The sequence below is a fragment of the Bicyclus anynana genome, chromosome 5 (assembly GCF_947172395.1).
Source record: "Bicyclus anynana chromosome 5, ilBicAnyn1.1, whole genome shotgun sequence".
Lineage (NCBI taxonomy): Eukaryota > Metazoa > Arthropoda > Insecta > Lepidoptera > Nymphalidae > Bicyclus > Bicyclus anynana.
Genome location: NC_069087.1, coordinates 10010088 through 10030524, shown reverse-complemented (window position 1 = coordinate 10030524; position 20437 = coordinate 10010088). Strand labels below are relative to the sequence as shown.

Below are 20437 nucleotides of genomic sequence, written 5' to 3'. Positions count from 1 at the left end.
AATACGCTGCGCGCCACCTCCGCACACAAATAAAAATCGCCTGAGCAGCGTCATGTTGAGTTTTTAATCTGAACAGCGCCATTTAGAATTTTACTAAAAATGCTACAACTGAATGACGCCCCCAATCCTGAATCAATGTCAGCATTATAAATACGAAAATGAAATAAACAAACCAAATGTACATTTTGTCCAAAAAAGAGGCATAAAAAAGAATTTATACGCTCGTTTGGCTTTAAATTGAACTAACACGATCGATGTCACCGACAAAAACTAATAAGATAATTATTATTAGTACTTTCAGTTAGTACCTACTGATGCAATTTAGTCCATAATCTTTTACAACTCATTGATTTAATTGCACACAAAAATACAAAAATAATAAAAAGCATTACAAATGAATAATTTAAACTTAGCATGCAAAGACGGCCTTATTGATATAAGCAATCTCTACCAGGCAACCCCTGATGAGAGGATTTGCTTTGAAATTCCACTTGTTATACGCAGACCTTTACTAAAAAGAGGTGACGTAGGTTCCAAATCAAGAGTGTAAGTAACTAGGCATGTCCCATGTTGCCATGATCATACTGAAAAAGTATAGTATTTTACCAGCAACAGTGTTTTAGTACAGAGAAAATCATGTACCTACTAAAGTTCTGCTCAGCTTTCGGATTTATCCACGATCAGATATAAAACATCATATTCGTACATCAAGTTCACACTGAGTTAATGACCTATAAAATATAAAATAAATCACACTAGCAGGCCAAGGTCCATACAAAGTAAATATTATCTAATTTATCTAATTCAGACGCGGCTGCTTTAGATGGAACTGATTAAGAGGTTAATGCTCCAGCAATAAATTATTCATGCAAAACGTTTTATAGAATACATGTAATTTGAATAATTTCCTAGATTTGGCGAACGGTATTTTTATGAAAGCGAAAATGTATAAACATTTGTCAATCTGCCGAAGGTACAAACTGTATTGCGTGTGTTACAGAACTCAGATCACGTGGCAGTGAACAGTGCCAGCTAATTGAGCGGGGTGGTTTGCGCGAACTGAATAACTGTTCCCTGAGGCAATGCATTAGATAAGGCTATTTTAGTCCGAGATTTAGTACCCGCAGCACGGTTACTTCAAAGAATTCGTACTGAATTTATGTTATACATAGGAAGTACATTCAAATGCGGCCTACAATGTTTAGGTCCACCGTGTGAACTTCATCGCGCATGGCGACCACGACGACATTCATTCATTGAAACAACAATCCATATTAATGTAGTGCAAATTTTAAATTCAAGCTGCCTCCTCATTTCGATTGCTTCGAGCCATGTTTCTAAGCGCACGACTTTGCATAAATTGTTTTTTGTTCGTGCAAAGCCATTTTTAACCTCACACTTAGCAATGAAATAGTTACTTAAACATTTAGACACCTGCTACTTCGTCTGCGTTGATATCTCTGATCCTTAACCTTAAAATTACCTTTTTCTTAAAAAATAAAAACAGATGATCCAGCACCTAATATGCATTTTTAATTGTTATTTTTTTTGCTAACAGTACTTAATTAAAATTTATGTACATTAATTGTTAACTCGTACTTTAAAAGAACAAAAATTTTCATACAAAGTTCCTTATTTTATCATACTATCTCAATTTTTAGTAATTTTATTTAAATAACCTACATTCTATATCTAATCCATCTTAGATGTATACTGGCAAAAATCGTGGCAGTAATCTACCAAGGAATACAAACAAATGAAAATCAACAATTTGTTTTAAAAAATAGAATAGCAACAAAAATAGAAAGAATAAGCGAAATTAGTCAGTTTAATAAAAATAAATAATGTTACACATTATTTATTTTTATTGAAATTTTTTCATCCTGTTGAAAAAAAATCAAGATATTGCAACTAAAAAATAAACACCACAACGAATAAAGAACCTCTATAATTTTTTTCATCCTCTTTTGATGTGTTCAACTCGTAAAACGCATAAAAAGAGAATGTCGCAAATGAAAAGGAGAGCAATCAATGTGTTGGAATAGAAAATTAAACTTCCCCGTTAACCGGAAGTGATTCCATTCTCTGCGTTGCTACTCGTATATTGATAACAATCGAGAGAATGGAAAAAATATTATAATCAAAATCGGAACGGGCAAAAAGCGGCGGCTGGCGACATTCCTGGCGACCGTTAGGTGGACCAACTCTGAGAGCGCATACACAGCGCGCCGCCGGACCTCCCGCGCACTCCTCAACGATTACTTAGTGCTTCTGCTTACCCTTACCAAAATACATCCTACTAATATTATAAACGAAAAAATTTGTATGGATGTTTGTTTGGATGTTTGTTACTCTCTAACGACACAACTACTGAACCGATTTGGCAAATCAAATTGTTTAAAAAGAATAGAGAGAAGAAGTAATGAGGTTACAAACTTGTAAACAAGACACAAGTCGATTGAAAATGAGTTTTGTTTTTACGTTTTAATTATTCAACCAATCATACTTAACTATGGAATGGAAATATGTCCATTGTACATGCATTATGAACTCTGTTTAATAGATGAATTTGAAACTAGCGCCCACACAGAGCTATACCTACTCGTATTATAGATAGATTGCTTTCCGCTATCTCTAACTTAAACCAACTATTAACGTTTGCTACAGTAATGGGTCGTAACCGTTACAAGTTGCAGTTTCATATCCGAAAATCGATTATACCCGAGAATTACCTCCAGCCGATGTTATGACTTATGCACTCGGATCGAATCAACGCCAAAGCCGCGGTTCCGACGTTAACGACGCTCTCCGTTACTTTAATTACAGCTTTGTCGCCCCACCACCAGCCTTTAGTAATTATACGCAGTAAAACGGATATGTATAACGACTTGAGACGATGACCGTACGCAGGTCTCGGGTGATTTGCAGCTAATATCCTGTCCAGCTGTAACTCGCTTAATAATTCCGACTATAAAAGCAGCAGTAAAATTTTCTCGGAACAAGTTTTTACAACTCCGCGGGTAATTTATGCGAGGAGTTTGTGTAGATTTACAAGACTAGAAAAAACACCGGACAGCTCCATTGTTGTATCCACTTCATTTACTTACTTTAATAATATAGACTCTGTTTTTACGAGTTATGTCGACCTCATACCAGCTAAAACTTTATGGTGGTCCAACTCGCCACTTCACTCCACCTCACGCCGAGCTGCGAAAACACTTTTCCGCGCAATCGCGCGAGTATATTGTTTATTCTGTATTTAATTTTCATTCATTCTGCAGTTCTGTAAACAATAACGATTCGATGAGTATTTTTCTTTGAGTAAGTTATCTCGTAACTTCGTCATTTAGTAACTGGTCATGATTTTTTCTTATTCTATGAAAGGGTTAAAACGCAGGTTTCAGATTTGACTTATACGAGTATAATTTTCTGACAGAAAAGCAATTCTACCAGAAAATATATTAAATACAATGAAACAGGAAAACTAAACTCTTTTCAAAAAAAACATCAATACTCACACTATATTTCGTTACATTAAAAATCAAGATACCACATCGTACCTACTTAAGTGTTATCAAGTCTGTGTGATCGGTTTAAAGACGGTGCCAAAAACAATGGTAATTTTATAGTATAAATAGATTACGTCCCTACAAAATCACCGCAAAAAGTGATCCGAATAATGCACAATTTTATCTTTAATTCCATTTTCTATTTATGTAAATATATATTTAACACTTCCTGAACACACAACTCAACATTGTAGACGATATTTAGGTACATATGATTTGTTTAAAAAAATTATTGTTCGTTGCTGACCACAACTAACATTGATTGTGTATTAATTTCCTCTTATGAGCGCCTCATTTTTCATGCTCTAGTAACACATCTAACAGTATTTAACATCATTGGCCAAAAATCATAATAAAACTTAAAGAAATAGAAGATCAAGAGCTTAAATTAATAATACACTAAACATTGGCAAGGCAATTTTATGATTCGGTTTTTGCTTTATTTATGAACTCTTTATTTTTTAATATGAATTTTTAAAAAGATTTTATTACATAAAAGTATCTAAGTATAAGAAAGTAGGTATAAGTATCTACAATTACTGACAGCAGTTATAAAGTTATTAACTATTAATGACCATAATAAGCTTTGTGAAGCTTAAAAAATCAACGATCGATTTATTAACGTGAATTAAGACTCTTAAGTATTTTTGTGAAGTTTTGCTATTATATTGTTTACTAGCGGACGCCCGCGACTTCGTACGCGTGGAAAACAATGTAATTTTTAAAATTGAATTACATTATATTTCGTATTTTTTTATGATTTATGAATAATTTTTAATACTGTAACGCTAAAAACGAAGGCCATTCCATACAAACTTTCAACCCCTATTTCACCCCTTACTTATTTTATTTTTGCAATAAAAAGTATTCTATAACCTTTTTCGTATTATGTTCTTAAACCGTGCCAAGTTTCATTTGAATTCATTCAGTAGTTTCAGCGTGATGCCCTGGCAAGAAAATCACTGACAGACAAAAAATCGAAAAAAAAATATTTTTGGCTTCAGTATTGATTATATAATGCCCTTAAACAAAAATTTTCAAAATATCTTCTACAGTTGCTACAGTTTTTTTATAAGAATAGATTGATGGATATAGATGTTAAATCAAAATTTATTTATTTCTAGCACCGACGGCTACCAACCACACTGCGTTAGAGTTACATGAAGGTAAGTAAACAATAGAATAAATTGAATAATTTTATGATAATAAACGAAACAATTTAGATCATAACTATCGTGAAATTGTTAAATATATAATTTTAAATAAAACTTCAAAGGTCGTGTTGTATAGCTGTAAATTATTTGTAGGGATTCTTTTGGGAAAAGAAAAATAGCAACTTATGTATTGTGAGGATTTGATGAGTGGAAGAAACATAGAAAATTATTAAATTACTATTATCGCTATTAAATAGATGTGGGTTGATGGTAGAAGTTAAAATTTTGGATTATATGTGTTTTCAAATGCCACATTTTTAAAAAAATATAAAAAAATATTTTGTCCTAAAAAATTCAAAAAAATTTTTAGTGGACCATTGGGCAATTAAAAATAACCGAATATACCTACATAATAAAACTTGATCAAAATCGGTCAAGACGTTCCGGAGGAGATTCTCGTGAATTGCCATAACTACATAACAGCCAAGTCAAATGATTTTCAGAAGTCCTCCGAATGTATAAAAATAACAAATTTCTGTTGAATTTCAGGTCCTGTAGAAGGATGCTACTACAATTTCCAGCACTACGGCCAGGGCGACCGAATCATGACGAACGAACCTTGTCTTAACTGCACCTGTCACAACCGAATGCTAATGTGCTACTTGAGGGTCTGCCCATTCACGAAAGCTATTGGGCAGGACTGTACGGTGGAGAAACGAGCGGATCAATGCTGCCCCATTGTGACCTGCCCTGACGGTTCGTAACTAAAAATTAAATATTTCATTAGTTGCAACAACTACTTAAAAATAATTTCCGATCCAAAAACAACACTTATTTCATTTTACAACATCAATGAAGGTAGGACGTTTTCTAGAAATACTAGCGGACCCGGTCAGGCTTCGCTTTGACTTTTGTGCACTTCTTCCCTATCCTACCCTACTCCTACTCTACTCCTACCCTACCCTAACTACCCCTACCTACCCCTACCTTACCCCTACCCTACCCTACCTCTACCCTATCTCTAGGGTTTGAAAAATAGATGTTGACCGATTTTCAGGCCTACTGAATATGCATATAAATTTCTTAAGAATCGTTCAAGCCGTTTCGGAGGAGTATTGTAACAAACATTGTGACACGAAAATTTTATATATAAGAGACAGTAGAAAAATCAATGTAGGCATCATAAAAACCTAATTTTGGTTATCATATATTTTGTTATTGGAATAGGCAGTATCAGTAATCATCATGTAGATATCTCAAGCTATTTCCGGAACACCCTCTGTACATCAAATATTTACGCATTAAATGGCATATATGAGTAGCTACTTGTATGCGTATTTTAATCAAAATGTATGTGTTCAGTTCCAGTTGACCTGCTCACTTCAACTTCAACATCTTCACCAGCTGAATATGGAGCAACTGGCCTTGGCAAATTAGACAAATACGGGTGCAGTATCCATGGGAAATATTTCCCAGAAGGATCTAAAGTGCCACCGACACCGAACAAACCATGTGAACACTGTTACTGCATCCGTAATATGACAACATGTGTAATGCAAGAATGTACACTTCACGTTGATGGATGCACTCCTATTTATCATAAAGATGTGTGTTGTCCGGTTCGATATTCTTGTGGTAAGAATTTAATTTGAAAAATCTTTTCATTTATTAATGAATGAACAAAAAAATATAGTGAAATTTTCTCTTTTCAGATCACCCTGAAGATGAAACTCTTCTTTTGGATGATATGACAACGACGGTGCGTCCAACTCCAGGATTCTTATTAACGACTACAACTATATCTCCTGTAACTCAAATGTCACAAGACTGTGTACATGATGATCAAATATTCCCAGATGGAGCTCTGATAAAAACTGAAAAAGCTTGTGAACATTGTTACTGTATGAAAGGAGACATTGTTTGTGTTGTCCAAGAATGTGGTACTCCGATGGAAAATAAAGGCAAAAATTGTACTTCTTTGCCTCCACGTCACGGTCAGTGCTGTCCAGATACATATATTTGTGAAGGAGATGAACGTGTGCCTGATTCAACTACCGATATTCCTGAAATAACTTCAACACCACCGAGAAGAACTGGCGTTGAAGGAAGTGGTTATAGGAATGAACCTGATGAACCTTTTACAGAAACAACTCATATAACTAATGAAATAGAAGGCAGTGGCGAAGATTTTACAACCATTTCTTATGTGGGAGATATCGTTACTCCAGAAAAAGAGAGCCCTGGAATAATTAATGAATCGACATCAGCTACAACAGAGACTAATATACAGTTAGGTCAAAGTACAGAACCAGATAAAGGTCAAAATACAATCCCTGATTCAATTGTAGATAAGGAAACAACTCAAGAAGCAACACCAGATAAAGTAACACTTTCAAGTCCAGAATACATTCTAACGACTTCTGGAGGTCTCACAAGTGAAATAGATGTAACTCCTCAAAAAGATGAAGTTAGTACAACTGAGTCAGTATTCAGAGTTGACGATGAAACCATTTCAGACGAAACTTTAACTCCAAAAGATCATGAAACCGTAACTACAGAATTTACTGACTTATTGGGTAAAACTACTTTAGCAGATGAACACGTATCCCATACAAGCCCTAAAAATATTGAATTAGACGAAAAAGCAACCACTTTACCAACAGGGTATTCTAACAAAGTGGAAGAACCAACACAACATGAAGAAATAAGTACAGAAAATTTATTATCTTCTATTGTAACTGAGTCAAATAAATTTACTGATGTATTACAGACATCGACCAAATCCGATATCTGGATCGACTCAACAAACTTAGTCGTTACGGAAAGTACACCTGTAGATCCAAATATCAATGAAGTAGATGATGGTAATAACACACCTATTTCATCACCTAGCAGGATACCTGGCGAGGGCGATTGCCTCTTAAATGGCATCACCTACATTAACAATACAAGTGTGCCCAGCACGAATAATTGCCACATAGGTTGCAAATGCATCAGTAGCATTATTAAATGTGACCCTATAATCTGTAGTCCACCACCAGAGTATATAGAAAATATGAATGATTGTCAAATCGTGTACGATACTCCGAACTCTTGTTGCCCAACTTATGTATGCAGTGTAAAAGAAACAATACCGCCAGAATCACACAGTCACATGTCAGGAACTAATAGTCCCAAGCCAACAGCAATTGAATGTAATGGCGATGACTGCATAGATAGTTCAGATAAATTATTACCTGTGTTACCTTGTGAAGGGGATAACTGTAAGACAGAGACAACAAAAGATATAGTCGATGAAAAAGACACAGAATCCATAAAATCTCCTGCAACGGAAGGAACATTACCTGCGGTAACTTGTGAAGGTGATAACTGTAAGAAAGAAATACCAAAAGACGCTGAACGTGAAAAAGACATAGAATCTACAAAAGCTCCAGCAACACAGGAGGAATGTCAATCAGGCGACTGTAAAGATCTAGTTGTAACAAGTCCATCCATACCTTCTCAAGATTGTTCTGACGGAAAATGTGAAGCATTACCTGTGATTCCATGTGAGGGTGATAATTGTAAGACAGAGACACAAAAGGGCACAACAACTGAAATATACACAGAATACACACAAACTACTGCAACGGAAGAAACATTACTTGAGGTAACCTGTCAAGGTGATAACTGTAAGAAAGAGTTACCAAAAGACGCTGAATCTGAAAAAGACATAGAATCCACAAAAGCTCCAGCAAAACAGGAGGAGTGTCAATCAGATAACTGTAAAGATCAAGTTGTAACAAGTCCATCCATACCTTCCCAAGATTGTTCTGACGGAAAATGTGAAGCATTACCTGTGATTCCATGTGAGGGTGATAATTGTAAGACAGAGACACAAAAAGACACAACACCTGAAAGAGACACAGAATACACAAAAACTCCTGCAACAGAAGAAACTTTACCTGAGGTATCCTGTGAAGGTGATAATTGTAAGAAAGAAATACCAAAAGACGCTGAACCTGAAAAAGACGTGGAATCCACAAAAGCTCCAGCAACACAGGAGGAATGTCAATCAGGCGACTGTAAAGATCAAGTTGTAACAAGTCCATCCATACCTTCTCAAGATTGTCCTGACGGAAAATGTGAAGCATTACCTGTGATTCCATGTGAGGGTGATAATTGTAAGACAGAGACACAAAAAGACACAACACCTGAAAGGGACACAGAATACATAAAAGCTCCTGCAACAGAAGAAACTTTACCTGAGGTATCCTGTGAAGGTGATAACTGTAAGAAGGAGATACAAAAAGACGCTGAACCTGAAAAAGACATGGAACCCACAAAAGTTCCAGCAACACAGGAGGAATGTCAATCAGGCGACTGTAAAGATCAAGTTGTAACAAGTCCATCCATACCTTCTCAAGATTGTCCTGACGGAAAATGTGAAGCATTACCTGTGATTCCATGTGAGGGTGATAATTGTAAGACAGAGACACAAAAAGACACAACACCTGAAAGGGACACAGAATACACAAAAGCTCCTGCAACAGAAGAAACTTTACCTGAGGTATCCTGTGAAGGTGATAACTGTAAGAAGGAGATACAAAAAGACGCTGAACCGGAAAAAGACATGGAATCCACAAAAGCTCCAGCAACACAGGAGGAATGTCAATCAAGTGACTGTAAAGATCAAGTTGTAACAAGTCCATCCATACCGTCCCAAGATTGTTCTGACGGAAAATGTGAAGCATCACCTGTGATTCCATGTGAAGGTGATAATTGTAAGACAGATACACAAAAAGACATAACACCTGAAAGAGACACAGAATACACAAAAACTCCTGCAACAGAAGAAATTTTACCTGAGGTATCCTGTGAAGGTGATAACTGTAAGAAGGAGATAGAAAAAGACGCTAAACCTGAAAAAGACATGGAATCCACAAAAGCTCCAGCAACACATGAGGAATGTCAATCAAGTGACTGTAAAGATCAAGTTGTAACAAGTCCATCCATACCTTCCCAAGATTGTTCTGACGGAAAATGTGCAACATCACCTGTAATACCGTGTGAGGGTGATAATTGTGAAAGCGATTTTGTACGAGAAGGAGAAAATATACCACCTAAATGTTCAGAACCTGATTGTAAGCTACCCTATGAGCCAACTGCACACACTGAACAAGCATCTGAAGTGGTGACTGAAGCAACCACTGTAAGTGATATTATAGTCCAAAAGACAGAAACTATAGATTCACATATACCAACAACAACCAAAGAATCTCCTGAAAATCTATCTACAACATATGTACAAATTGTTACTGAACCTACTGAGCAACATTATGCTGATAAAGAATCCCTCCATACAAATATTCCAATGAGTCATACTGCTACTGAAACATCTGAAGAACTTGTAACTAAAACAGATACCTTCCGAACAGAATCTCCGAAGTTGCCAGTCGCAATTACAACAGAATCGCATAGTATTTATGATCATACTGAAAGAGAACAGCAACAAGAAGAATATCCAGTAATAGGAACTGAAGAATCTATCAGTGAAGAGAAAGATAAGGCATCAACTACTAAACCTCATATATATACTGATTTACTTGAAAACACATTAGCTGAGGATCACACAAAATCATCTCAAATTACTGTCACTGAATCTTACACTACTTTAATAGATACACCAAAACTAGTAACTGAGCAAGATGGAAGTAAAACTGAATCGCCTAAAATTATTGAAAAGGAAGAAAATGAAACAAAGTCACCTGAAATATTTGAATCTGAAAAGGAAAACACTTATTCTGAAACTACCAAAGCATCATTAACTGAAATAGGAGCTACTGAAGCTACACTTCCCGTTACGGGCAGTGAATTACCCGAAGTATCAGTCTCAACTGAAAAGGATATACAACAGACTGAATTAACTGAAACATTTACTGACCGTGAAGATGTTGAAACTCCAGAAAAACATGTTACAGATAAGGAAGTGATTGAATCTGAAACCGAAAAAGTAACAGTTAAAGACATAGAGGAAGTTCAAACAGAAATCCCAAAAATAATAAAACCTGGAGACGATGCAACCCCAACCGAATCTATAGAAAAACTTGACAATGAATCGCAAACAACTCAAAGTTGGACTCCAGAGGCCACAGTATCAACAAAAGCTACATCTGAGATGGATAATGAAGAACCCATGGTAACAGAAGTAATTGAAACTAAAGTTACAGACTCTTCAGTTACTACTAAACAAGACGATCATTTAGGTGCTATAGATTTAGCAACAGAAAAACAATTCATTGAAGTAAGCACTCCAGGTCAGCATGAAATAAAAGTAGAGCAAACCACTACCAATGAATTTGACCAAACATTTGTAAAAGTTCAACCAACTGTGAGTGTAGATACAGAAACTGATGAAAAAGAATTAGATTATGTTACCAAAGACTCAAATCCCGAACAAGAGAATATTACTGAGAAACCTGAATCAAGTGGTGAACAAATCGATGACAAATTCCATGAACCAAAACCAGTACAACCAGAGGACCAATCTGTAAATGATGTTACTGAAATCGGTACTGAGCATACCGAAATTTATCCTCCATTTGAAGGTGTAACTGAACATATACCGACTGATACTAAGACGGATAAAGTTACAGAAAGTGAAATCGATAATGTAACATATCCTACATTACAGGAAACTACAGGTGACTTGACAACGAAAGAATCTCATGAATTAACCACGGAAGGAGGCGAAATATCTAAAACAACGGACATTCAAACTAAGTTAACAGAGAAGGAAGTTACTACTGATAAAGATTTTCTTTATACGCCAAGACCTGGAGAATATGAAACGAAATCTGTTGATAACGTATCACATGTAGAGCAGTATGCTACAAGCAGTCCAGTACTTGATACAACAAAACCAGATACATTAGCGACACAAGATATTATGCTCGAAACGTCAACATTGCAAGATGCAGTAGATAAGGACAAGGAAAGCTCAATCACAGACACAGAGCCAACATTACAACCTACACATGATAGTACTGACGAACAAGAAAAGTACACAAAAACTCCTGAAACGTATTTAACATCACATGAAAAAGATGAATATACAAAACTTCCTGAACAATATACGACATTAGCAGAGCAAGTAGCAACGGAAAAGAACACTGAAACACCTTACGTAGAAATCTTAGATACAGATAAACAAGTAAATGAGAAAGACACACAAATTCATCACACTACTCTCAAAAATATTGAAGAATTAACAACTACAGAGGGTACTAAGTTTGTCACAGTAACTCCAGACAAGTTTGCTTCTGAGCCACAACAAGCCTTCACTGATCAGAAACTAGATACAGAAACTAAGGAAACAATGACATCTACTTATTCTGTAGATTTTGTAACCGAAGTAAGTAAAACTCACTCGGAATATCCAATGGCTACCGAAGAAATACAACAAGAAATAGCTACTAAGACACCAGAACAACAGATATCTCTGGAATCTCACAAAGATGAAGAAGAGGACAAATTAACTACACAGTCAACATATAAAGACGAAGTGCCTACAGATCAGCACCAAACTGAAGAAACTACAAAAGCCGTTACTGATTTAGGAACAAGTTTTGACTCGATTGAAGAAGATGAAAGAGACAAACAAACTTCAACTCAATACCAAACTACTCAAAGCACTGATGAACGTGAATCGCAACCAACATCATCATTTACAAAAGCGCCTGAGCCTGATATTACAACTGTCAAATACCCAGTTACTAAGGAAAGGGAAACAGAGACACCATATGAAACTGAAAAAGAAAGTCCAAAACCACTAGATGAACAACCATCTGATACCACAGAAGATTCTATTTCGCGCGTTTCTTATTTGCCCGAACATACTGATGCTATAGATTCATTCACTACCCAATCAGCTTCACAAATACCACTAGAAGTTTCTACAGAAAAGACTTTAATGACCGATGAGACTGATAAAAATATGTATGACTATAAAGAAATCACTACTAGTAGTACATCAGATATTAAAGACAGAGTAACAACTGAACCTCAGATATCGTTTACTGATTCAGAGGAACAACTGCCTACTGTCGTGTCAGACAATACAGAATCTCAAAAAGAACAAGAACCTGACAATGATGGACTCCTTACAACATCTTCAAGTGTTCAACCGGAAGACATTAAAAAGATTACTGAAGTTCCTATGTCACTAGTTACCCACATTGATCATGCTCAATCATTACCAACTACATTGCCAGATAAAAGTGATATAACCGAACAATCATCTAAAACTAGTGTAGAACAAAAATTGGTTGATGGGGAAACACAAACAACTTTGCCCGAAATGTATATTACTGAACTTCCAAAAGAAGCAACAAAATCTCCTGATGATGTCATCACACAAAAACAACAGGAAACCGAAAGTTCTTCAGAACTAAATACCAGTGATGATAAAGTAGAAATAACCACTACATATGTTATGGATGACAAGCACAAGTTGCATCAAGAAACAACAACAGTTCCTAGCCAACAGTTAGACTTATCTACAGATATTCCTACCACTGAAACATTGATTAATGTGTCTATACAAAAAACAGAAGATACACCATCTTCAGCAACGGAAGAAGTAATAACTGATTCTGAATCACCTAAAATTACAACTATATCATCACCAACGGATAAGGAAGCTGACCTCTCTCACGACCAAGAATCTACCGAAGCGAAACCTATTGACAAAACAGTGACCGAATTACCTCATGTAACTCAAACTGTACGTGAAGATATTACAATAAAAACTCCATCAATAATGGAAGAAAATGTAAATGAAAGTATAACTACCTCAGTTCCATCTGAAGAATATGTAACAAAACTTCCCGAAGTACAAGACATGCATACCATTCCATTGAAAATGGATACTACGGAAGACAAATCAATAGAAAGAACTGAAATTCCAAAAATAACCACAGAAGAAGAATCTGAAGTCGCTACATCAGTATATAAACCTAGTGTATCTGAGCTAACTGAACGGCCATCAGTTGTTGTAACAGACAATATTATTAATGAAAAAGATGATAAAGCAACTGAAGTTACAATACCTTCCATTGACGAAACTACAGCATATGATAATTTAGAAGTAGTAACGGAAAGTCGCGACGGATATACACAAAGTAAACCACTTTCAGATACTACAGAAGCACAGATTACAGTTAGCCAACAAAAAGAAAGCAGCACTGAAGTATCGAATAAAGCTACTACGGTACCTGATTTTATTATAAGTACAGAAAATTTATTGACTAAGATACCTGAACATGATGAACAACATGGTATTACAGATAGTTCAGACAAAGAAACAATTACGGAAGATATTTTATTACATAGCACTCCACAGATTCCAGAAAAAAGTACACTAACAATAGAAAATTACACAGAACCTACTGGTACTGAGAAAGTAACATTAATCGTTGAAGAAGAGACCAAACCAATAGTCACTGTAAAAGAAGTTGAACAACCTGATATTCACAGCACTGAACCAACCATTGAAAAAGAATCCTTTACAACAGATGCAATATCATACTTGAGTAGTGAAAAAGAAAAGAAAGTAACCGGGGTGCATACACCTACTGAATTTACGCCAACGACAATAGCTGAAGCTCAATCAAGCACACAAACAAGATTATCTGATCAATCTGAAGAAAAGGAAACTACTAAGCCAGGAAATGAATTTAGCGAGACAACACCTTTCCTTGTTGAACTTAAAGAACATACACATCAGGTAATTGATGAAAGCCCTGGACCATCTACTGAAGAAATATTTACTACTGCACAGTATGAAGTGCAGCACACAGAACGCGGTGATCAAAATCTTTATGTAACTGAAAAATATGACGATGAGTATCATACTTCCACACCTATTCAAGTAACAGAACATGAGCATGAAGACAAATTATTTACAGAAGATCAAAAGGAAGTAAATATGCCCATTATAACTTCAACAGTTCAAGATCAAGAACATCTTAAGGACAATGAAATGCCTACGACCCTATCTACGTATCCGGAAACAGATTCGCATGACCAAGAAAAGCAATACACTACTATAGCGCAAGAAGTAGCTTCAATAACTTCCGAACCTCCACAAATCCTATCTGAAAAAGAACACTATACAACTATATCCTCTGAAGAACAAAAATTGGCATCACCTGGTCCTGAAACATCTGAAACTTCAACCGAAAAAGAAGTTGTCACAGAGACGCCATTGCCATCAGAAGCGTCAATTAGAACTACTTTATTAGACGAAGATTTGTCAAAGGAATCGGCTAAGCCTACAACAAGCAAGATAATGGAAGAAATTACAACACCCTCGACGATTACTGAAAAATCTACTCAACTTGAAGAAAAGCCAATAAGAACGACACCTCCTACGCATACACAGGAATTACCAAAGCCAGGATTTGAAGACGAAATCAACGAGGGTATCCTTCCTTCACCTGATTTTCCACCAAGTGGAGGTTATGGACAAGAGCCGGACTACGTCGAGGAAGATCAAGCATTTGGTCCTGGAACTTGTCGGTACGGAGGCAAAGTATACGTCTCAGCGCAACAGATTCCTAGGGACGATCCTTGTGATTTTTGTTTCTGCTTTAGAAGTGACATAATTTGTCTACAACAAAGTTGCCCACCGCCTATTCATGGATGCCACGAAGAACCCATACAAGGCTTCTGCTGTCCAAGATACGAATGCCCTGTATCTATGGCTACTACGCTTAACGTTACGACAACGACTACTACTACTACTACAACGTTACCTCCACACTTCCTCCCTCACGCTTACAAAGGCGCAGCTCAAAGAAGAGGTTGTCAAATAAAGGGTCATACTTACAAAGTTGGAGAGGTTGTTAGAGCATCATCAGGACCATGCTTACACTGCACGTAAGTATTTTTAATAATTACTCACAGTAATTGTTGAATATTTGTTCTATAAGTAATGTTTGAACATGAATATAGTACGTTTTATAGATATTTCTTATTTTATATTATTTATCTGTACACAAAACAATAGATTTCATTACATATCTATTTACCATAAAATATAATTTCAGATGTGGTGGTGATGGCCAAATGAAATGCGACCCGAAAGCATGTACACCAGAACCGATGCTAAGACAAATGATAGCAGCGGCGGTGTCAGCAAAGAGACGAAGGTGAAATACTTCAGCGGTATAAATAGAAACATGAAGTATGTTATCACTAGCGAACACCTAATGTGATATAGATTTTCATGTATTATTTCATGCACAAGAATAATGCTCAAATTTCGCGATGAATTAGTTTAAGATTTCGTGTCATATGTAGTAATTGCTATAATAATATGTTTACTTTCATTTTGTCGTAGCACACACCATCCTTACTTTTGATGAAACCATGACTGTGATTAAAATATACTTACATAGGTAATTATGTAATTTTTGAAATCTCAAATGTCAATTTCGAGTCATAATATTATTTAGTAGAAAATATTTTAACAAAAGTCAGTGCCAAACAATATTACTAAGTTTGTAACAACTACGCCTTTAAGTTAAAAATTCTAAATTTATATATATATTTTTTACTATGGCCCGACCAGTCGAAGCCTTGCCTATCAAAGTAAAATTTGTTCGACTTAAAAGTAAGCTTCGAAGGTCAGCTTAGATCGCCGAAATCTTGACCATTTTTACATTATATAAACAAAAAAAAATTACCGATATAAGTTTAGTCAATTCTTTATTTTTACACGATGTTTTTTATGCGGTCTAGTGTCGTGTAAATGTAAAGTAATTTAGGGATCCCAGAAGATGTTGTAAATGCCTTACTTAATTTGTAATAATTTATATATTTTAGGTGTATAGTACTTAAGCCATGTTTCGAGACCAGTGACTACTTATTATAATTTTAGGAGTAAAACGAGGCCCTTTACGCTGATTTTGAAAAGTAGCAATCGACGCATTTAGCCTTGGCTGACACTTTTCTTCACTTTCATGTCTTGCAGAAAGCGACACAGCGATCTTGTTTTCTATAATTCGTGGAATCTCACACTAGCACTTGCACCGTAATGTGGCCGAGAATACTGATCGTTTTGTAAAGAATTTTACAATGTAGCTCATTGATAAAGCATATTGTAGGATCTTTTGTAACTTTTGATATAAAAGTGCTGGTAATTTATATTTGAATCTCAGATCGAGGCGGGTACGAAAGTTTCTCGACTATTGTAATTGTTATTTACTTGGTAGTAATTAGGCGGTTACATTAATTCGTACCGTCCTCCTTCTGAATAATGAGGTTGTAGTTATATCTCCTTATTTATTTAAAGTTATAGTGTTAGGGATACTAATTAAAACGAATTTTGTTTATAACTGGTGATATATGTATGTTTCAAAAGTTGACTATGGTTTATTGCAGTTCATTACGAAATATTATGTCAATTACATATTTTCATTTTATTGGACTAATATTTTACAGAACATCCCTTAGCTAGGATCTAGCTGCCTGTACAACTTCTGCAAACGAATTTTAAATAAAATATTTCAAACAACTACCTTTCTTTAATTACCCGATTTTGTATATTTATAATAAAAATAATTAATAAGAAATTCTTTAAATTAAAGAGTTTTTTTTTTAATCATAGAACGATCTTGGATTATCAATTTATTATCTGAACTATTAATGATTTTCAAAATGTCATGTCATGTCATGAAAGTCAAATGATTGACAAGGAAACCTGTTTAAATGCACTAAAAAAGAATAAAATAAAATATTTACTTATATCGAACTAAAGCTATTTTTGTCTGTTGCTTGTATGTTTTTGTTTTTTTAATTTATTTTTAATAATAATAATTGCTATCTGTCGACGATTAACACCAAACTACTAAACTGATTTTTTTCACCAATAAACAAAATGCAAATTTTAGCTAAGTATAAGTACATAATATCATTTGTCTATACTCTATATTTCGTATAAATTGATTGAATTGACTTGAATTGAATTGACTATAAGGAGATCTTTGTATGAAAGTCAATGATTTTTAAATGACAATAGTGATCTAGATATCTAAGGAGGTCGTTATTACGGACAAACCACGGGCAGCCCGTGACCTTTCGCATAAGCCCTCATTCGTTATTTAGAGCTTTTTAACGGACGTTAAAAAAGCGTTCAAATACAACAAATGCATTCCCAAGTATATATTCACACGAAAGCGTTTTGAAAACATGACGCTTTTTTTCGAGCAGGTTGCATTTTCAATTTTTGGCGTTGGAAATACACCTTCATTTAACTGCATACTATATTTGAACGCTTTTTTAACGTTCGTTAAAAAAACTCTCGTGCGAATGACGGTTAAATCTATTTTATTAGACTTGGAATTGAATATTATGTTACCTAAGCCCTCCCTAGAGTAGCCTAACCCCTAATTAAAGCTTAATTGGTTTGTTTTTCTCAAATACCTCAGATACCGCGCCCATAGTTATCGACAATTTAATTGTGTCTGGAGGAATTTTGCCCCCTAGGATTGGTCTGGCCCTGGTATTAAAACACTTTTCCAAACGTCATATATAAAGATGAAGCTTCAGAATGTAAGTAAAATTAAGATTTTTTTTTAATGCAAATAGGCTCGCGTTTGACCTATAACCTGATGGTAAGTGTAGATACAGTCTAAGATGGGACACGCTTGCCTAGAAGGTGCCTATTCACTCTTGTTTTGAAGATACCCAAGTTATATATTCAGGAAACACAGACTTGGGAAGGGTATTAAAAACCTTAGCCGTGCGTATGAGAAAAGAAAACGCAAAGCGTTTTGTACGGGTCCTAGGGACATCTACAACATAGGGATGAAAACCCACCCGATGTCTTGCGGTGCGATGGTAAAAAGGCGAAGGTGGTATGACATCGAATAGCTCCAGAGCACAAGCTTTAAAGCGTCTGGCAGAAATTACCGCCGACGGGAAGTGTTGATTGTTGATTATTAATAACATTCCATAAAACATATATAAAAATCATCACTCAGACTTTAAAAAAAGTGAGTAAGATTTTTACGTACCTGTAGCACCTGATGACTGTAAATAGGCCCTCGATCTAAGCTAGTGAGCATTCGTACGTTTTGAGTATATACTAAACTACTGTATCCCATCTACTTAGTTACTCAGAAAATAAGTAATGTCTAGGACCCTAGGATCTTGGACTATAATATTTTAAGCACGTCACTATTGACATAAAATTACATACAGTATTTGTTTCTTGAAAAGTAGTTATTACTTTTTTAAAAAGCTTTGTGACTAGTTTAAAATTTTCTAACATCGCATTTCGCCTCGCCACGGAAGCTTTATTAACACTGCTGCCCTCTACCATATCTGTAGCAAAGCTTTTCGATAAGTATGACAAACCAACGTAAGCGTACGCGTACGTAAGCTCGTGTGTTATACATAAGCTTCTAAGTACTTCAGGATATGAACACAAGATGGCGCTATTAAAAGTTTCCTCGTATTTATTTTGAATATAATGTATCTGGATTAATGTATAGAGAAATATATGGAAATTGGTAGTTAATCTAAACTACCAATTTCCTCAATTACTTAATCAAGAAAATATGTATATAAATATATAGGCCAATCGTAAACGTTAGCACATTATTTCAAATGAAATAATTATATCTCAAAAAAATCTCTATTTTTTTATAAATTGTTCACTAATAATATATAGAGTATATTTAGTATACTTAGGTGCATACAATTAAAGTACTTAGTTATATTAGTATCTAAATTTACCAAGGCTTGAATTTCATTTCTTCTTATTTTATATTTTACTATAATAATTCATACAAACTTATCTAAAACTGCCTGCACAACCTACATATTCAAACATTGTAAATACCTGTTCTTGAAGTTGCTCCTGCAACTCTCTTCAACTTTTCTACTTTTTGTTCAATAATCATAACATGGAAATGCCTTTTCTCGATACAGAAGTTTGTAGCTACAGAATAATATGACTTTGAAATAATAAAAAATACAAAAGACGGCGGCTTTCTATTCGTTTAGGAATGCTTCCAGCTTGTATAATGTAGCATAAATGTATATACGAAATATCCAAATATTAATAAACTCATCTATTTATATCGTTAAACTTGAGAACGGTATGAGCAAATTGATTTGTTCCTGTTTTGGTTGTTATAGTTAAAATAAATAAAAAAATAAGAGATAGATATTAAGTATTTTATATAAATCTCCTTTTTACCGGACTGCAAGAAGAGTTATATAAATAACTTTTTATGTTGTATGTGATATTTGTGCTTATAATATCACATAAATTCCCTTGTTTGTATAAATAGATAAATAGAAGAAGATAAATAGATAAATAAATAAATGCAGGTACGACCATTGCTGATTTCGCACATGAATAGGAAATCGCACGTACGAGTAGATATGTAATGTACTAAAACCTAAAAATATTAAAACATTTAAGACTTATCCATATTTTGTTAACTGGCTATTTGTTACCTATGTAGAAATATGTACCCTCAATTTGAATAACCTCTTCTCTCTCGCACCTACGTTGGTTCCCGTCGTCCATTTCACTCTATCCCATTACTTTTATATTGTTCGCTAACTTTCTTGTTTGTATAAGCAAATACACGTATTTGAAAGTTTGTATAAGTAGGTATTTGTAGGTTGTGTTTTTGATAAGTAGATACTTATTAT

At 34.9% G+C, this 20437-nt stretch overlaps 1 protein-coding gene across 1 annotated transcript in view; it reads left to right on the top strand.

Moving 5' to 3' along the window:
- LOC112052777 (titin) overlaps positions 1-17282 on the top strand; it is a 44337-nt gene extending 27055 nt beyond the window's left edge. Inside the window, exons 3-7 of the mRNA XM_024091999.2 lie at positions 4694-4735; positions 5273-5479; positions 6086-6358; positions 6436-15643; positions 15814-17282. Of these exons, the coding sequence (XP_023947767.2) occupies positions 4694-4735; positions 5273-5479; positions 6086-6358; positions 6436-15643; positions 15814-15919 (9836 nt within the window). The 3' untranslated portion in view covers positions 15920-17282. The remainder of the gene's footprint in view (positions 1-4693; positions 4736-5272; positions 5480-6085; positions 6359-6435; positions 15644-15813) is intronic.
- The last annotated feature ends 3155 nt before the right edge of the window (positions 17283-20437 follow it).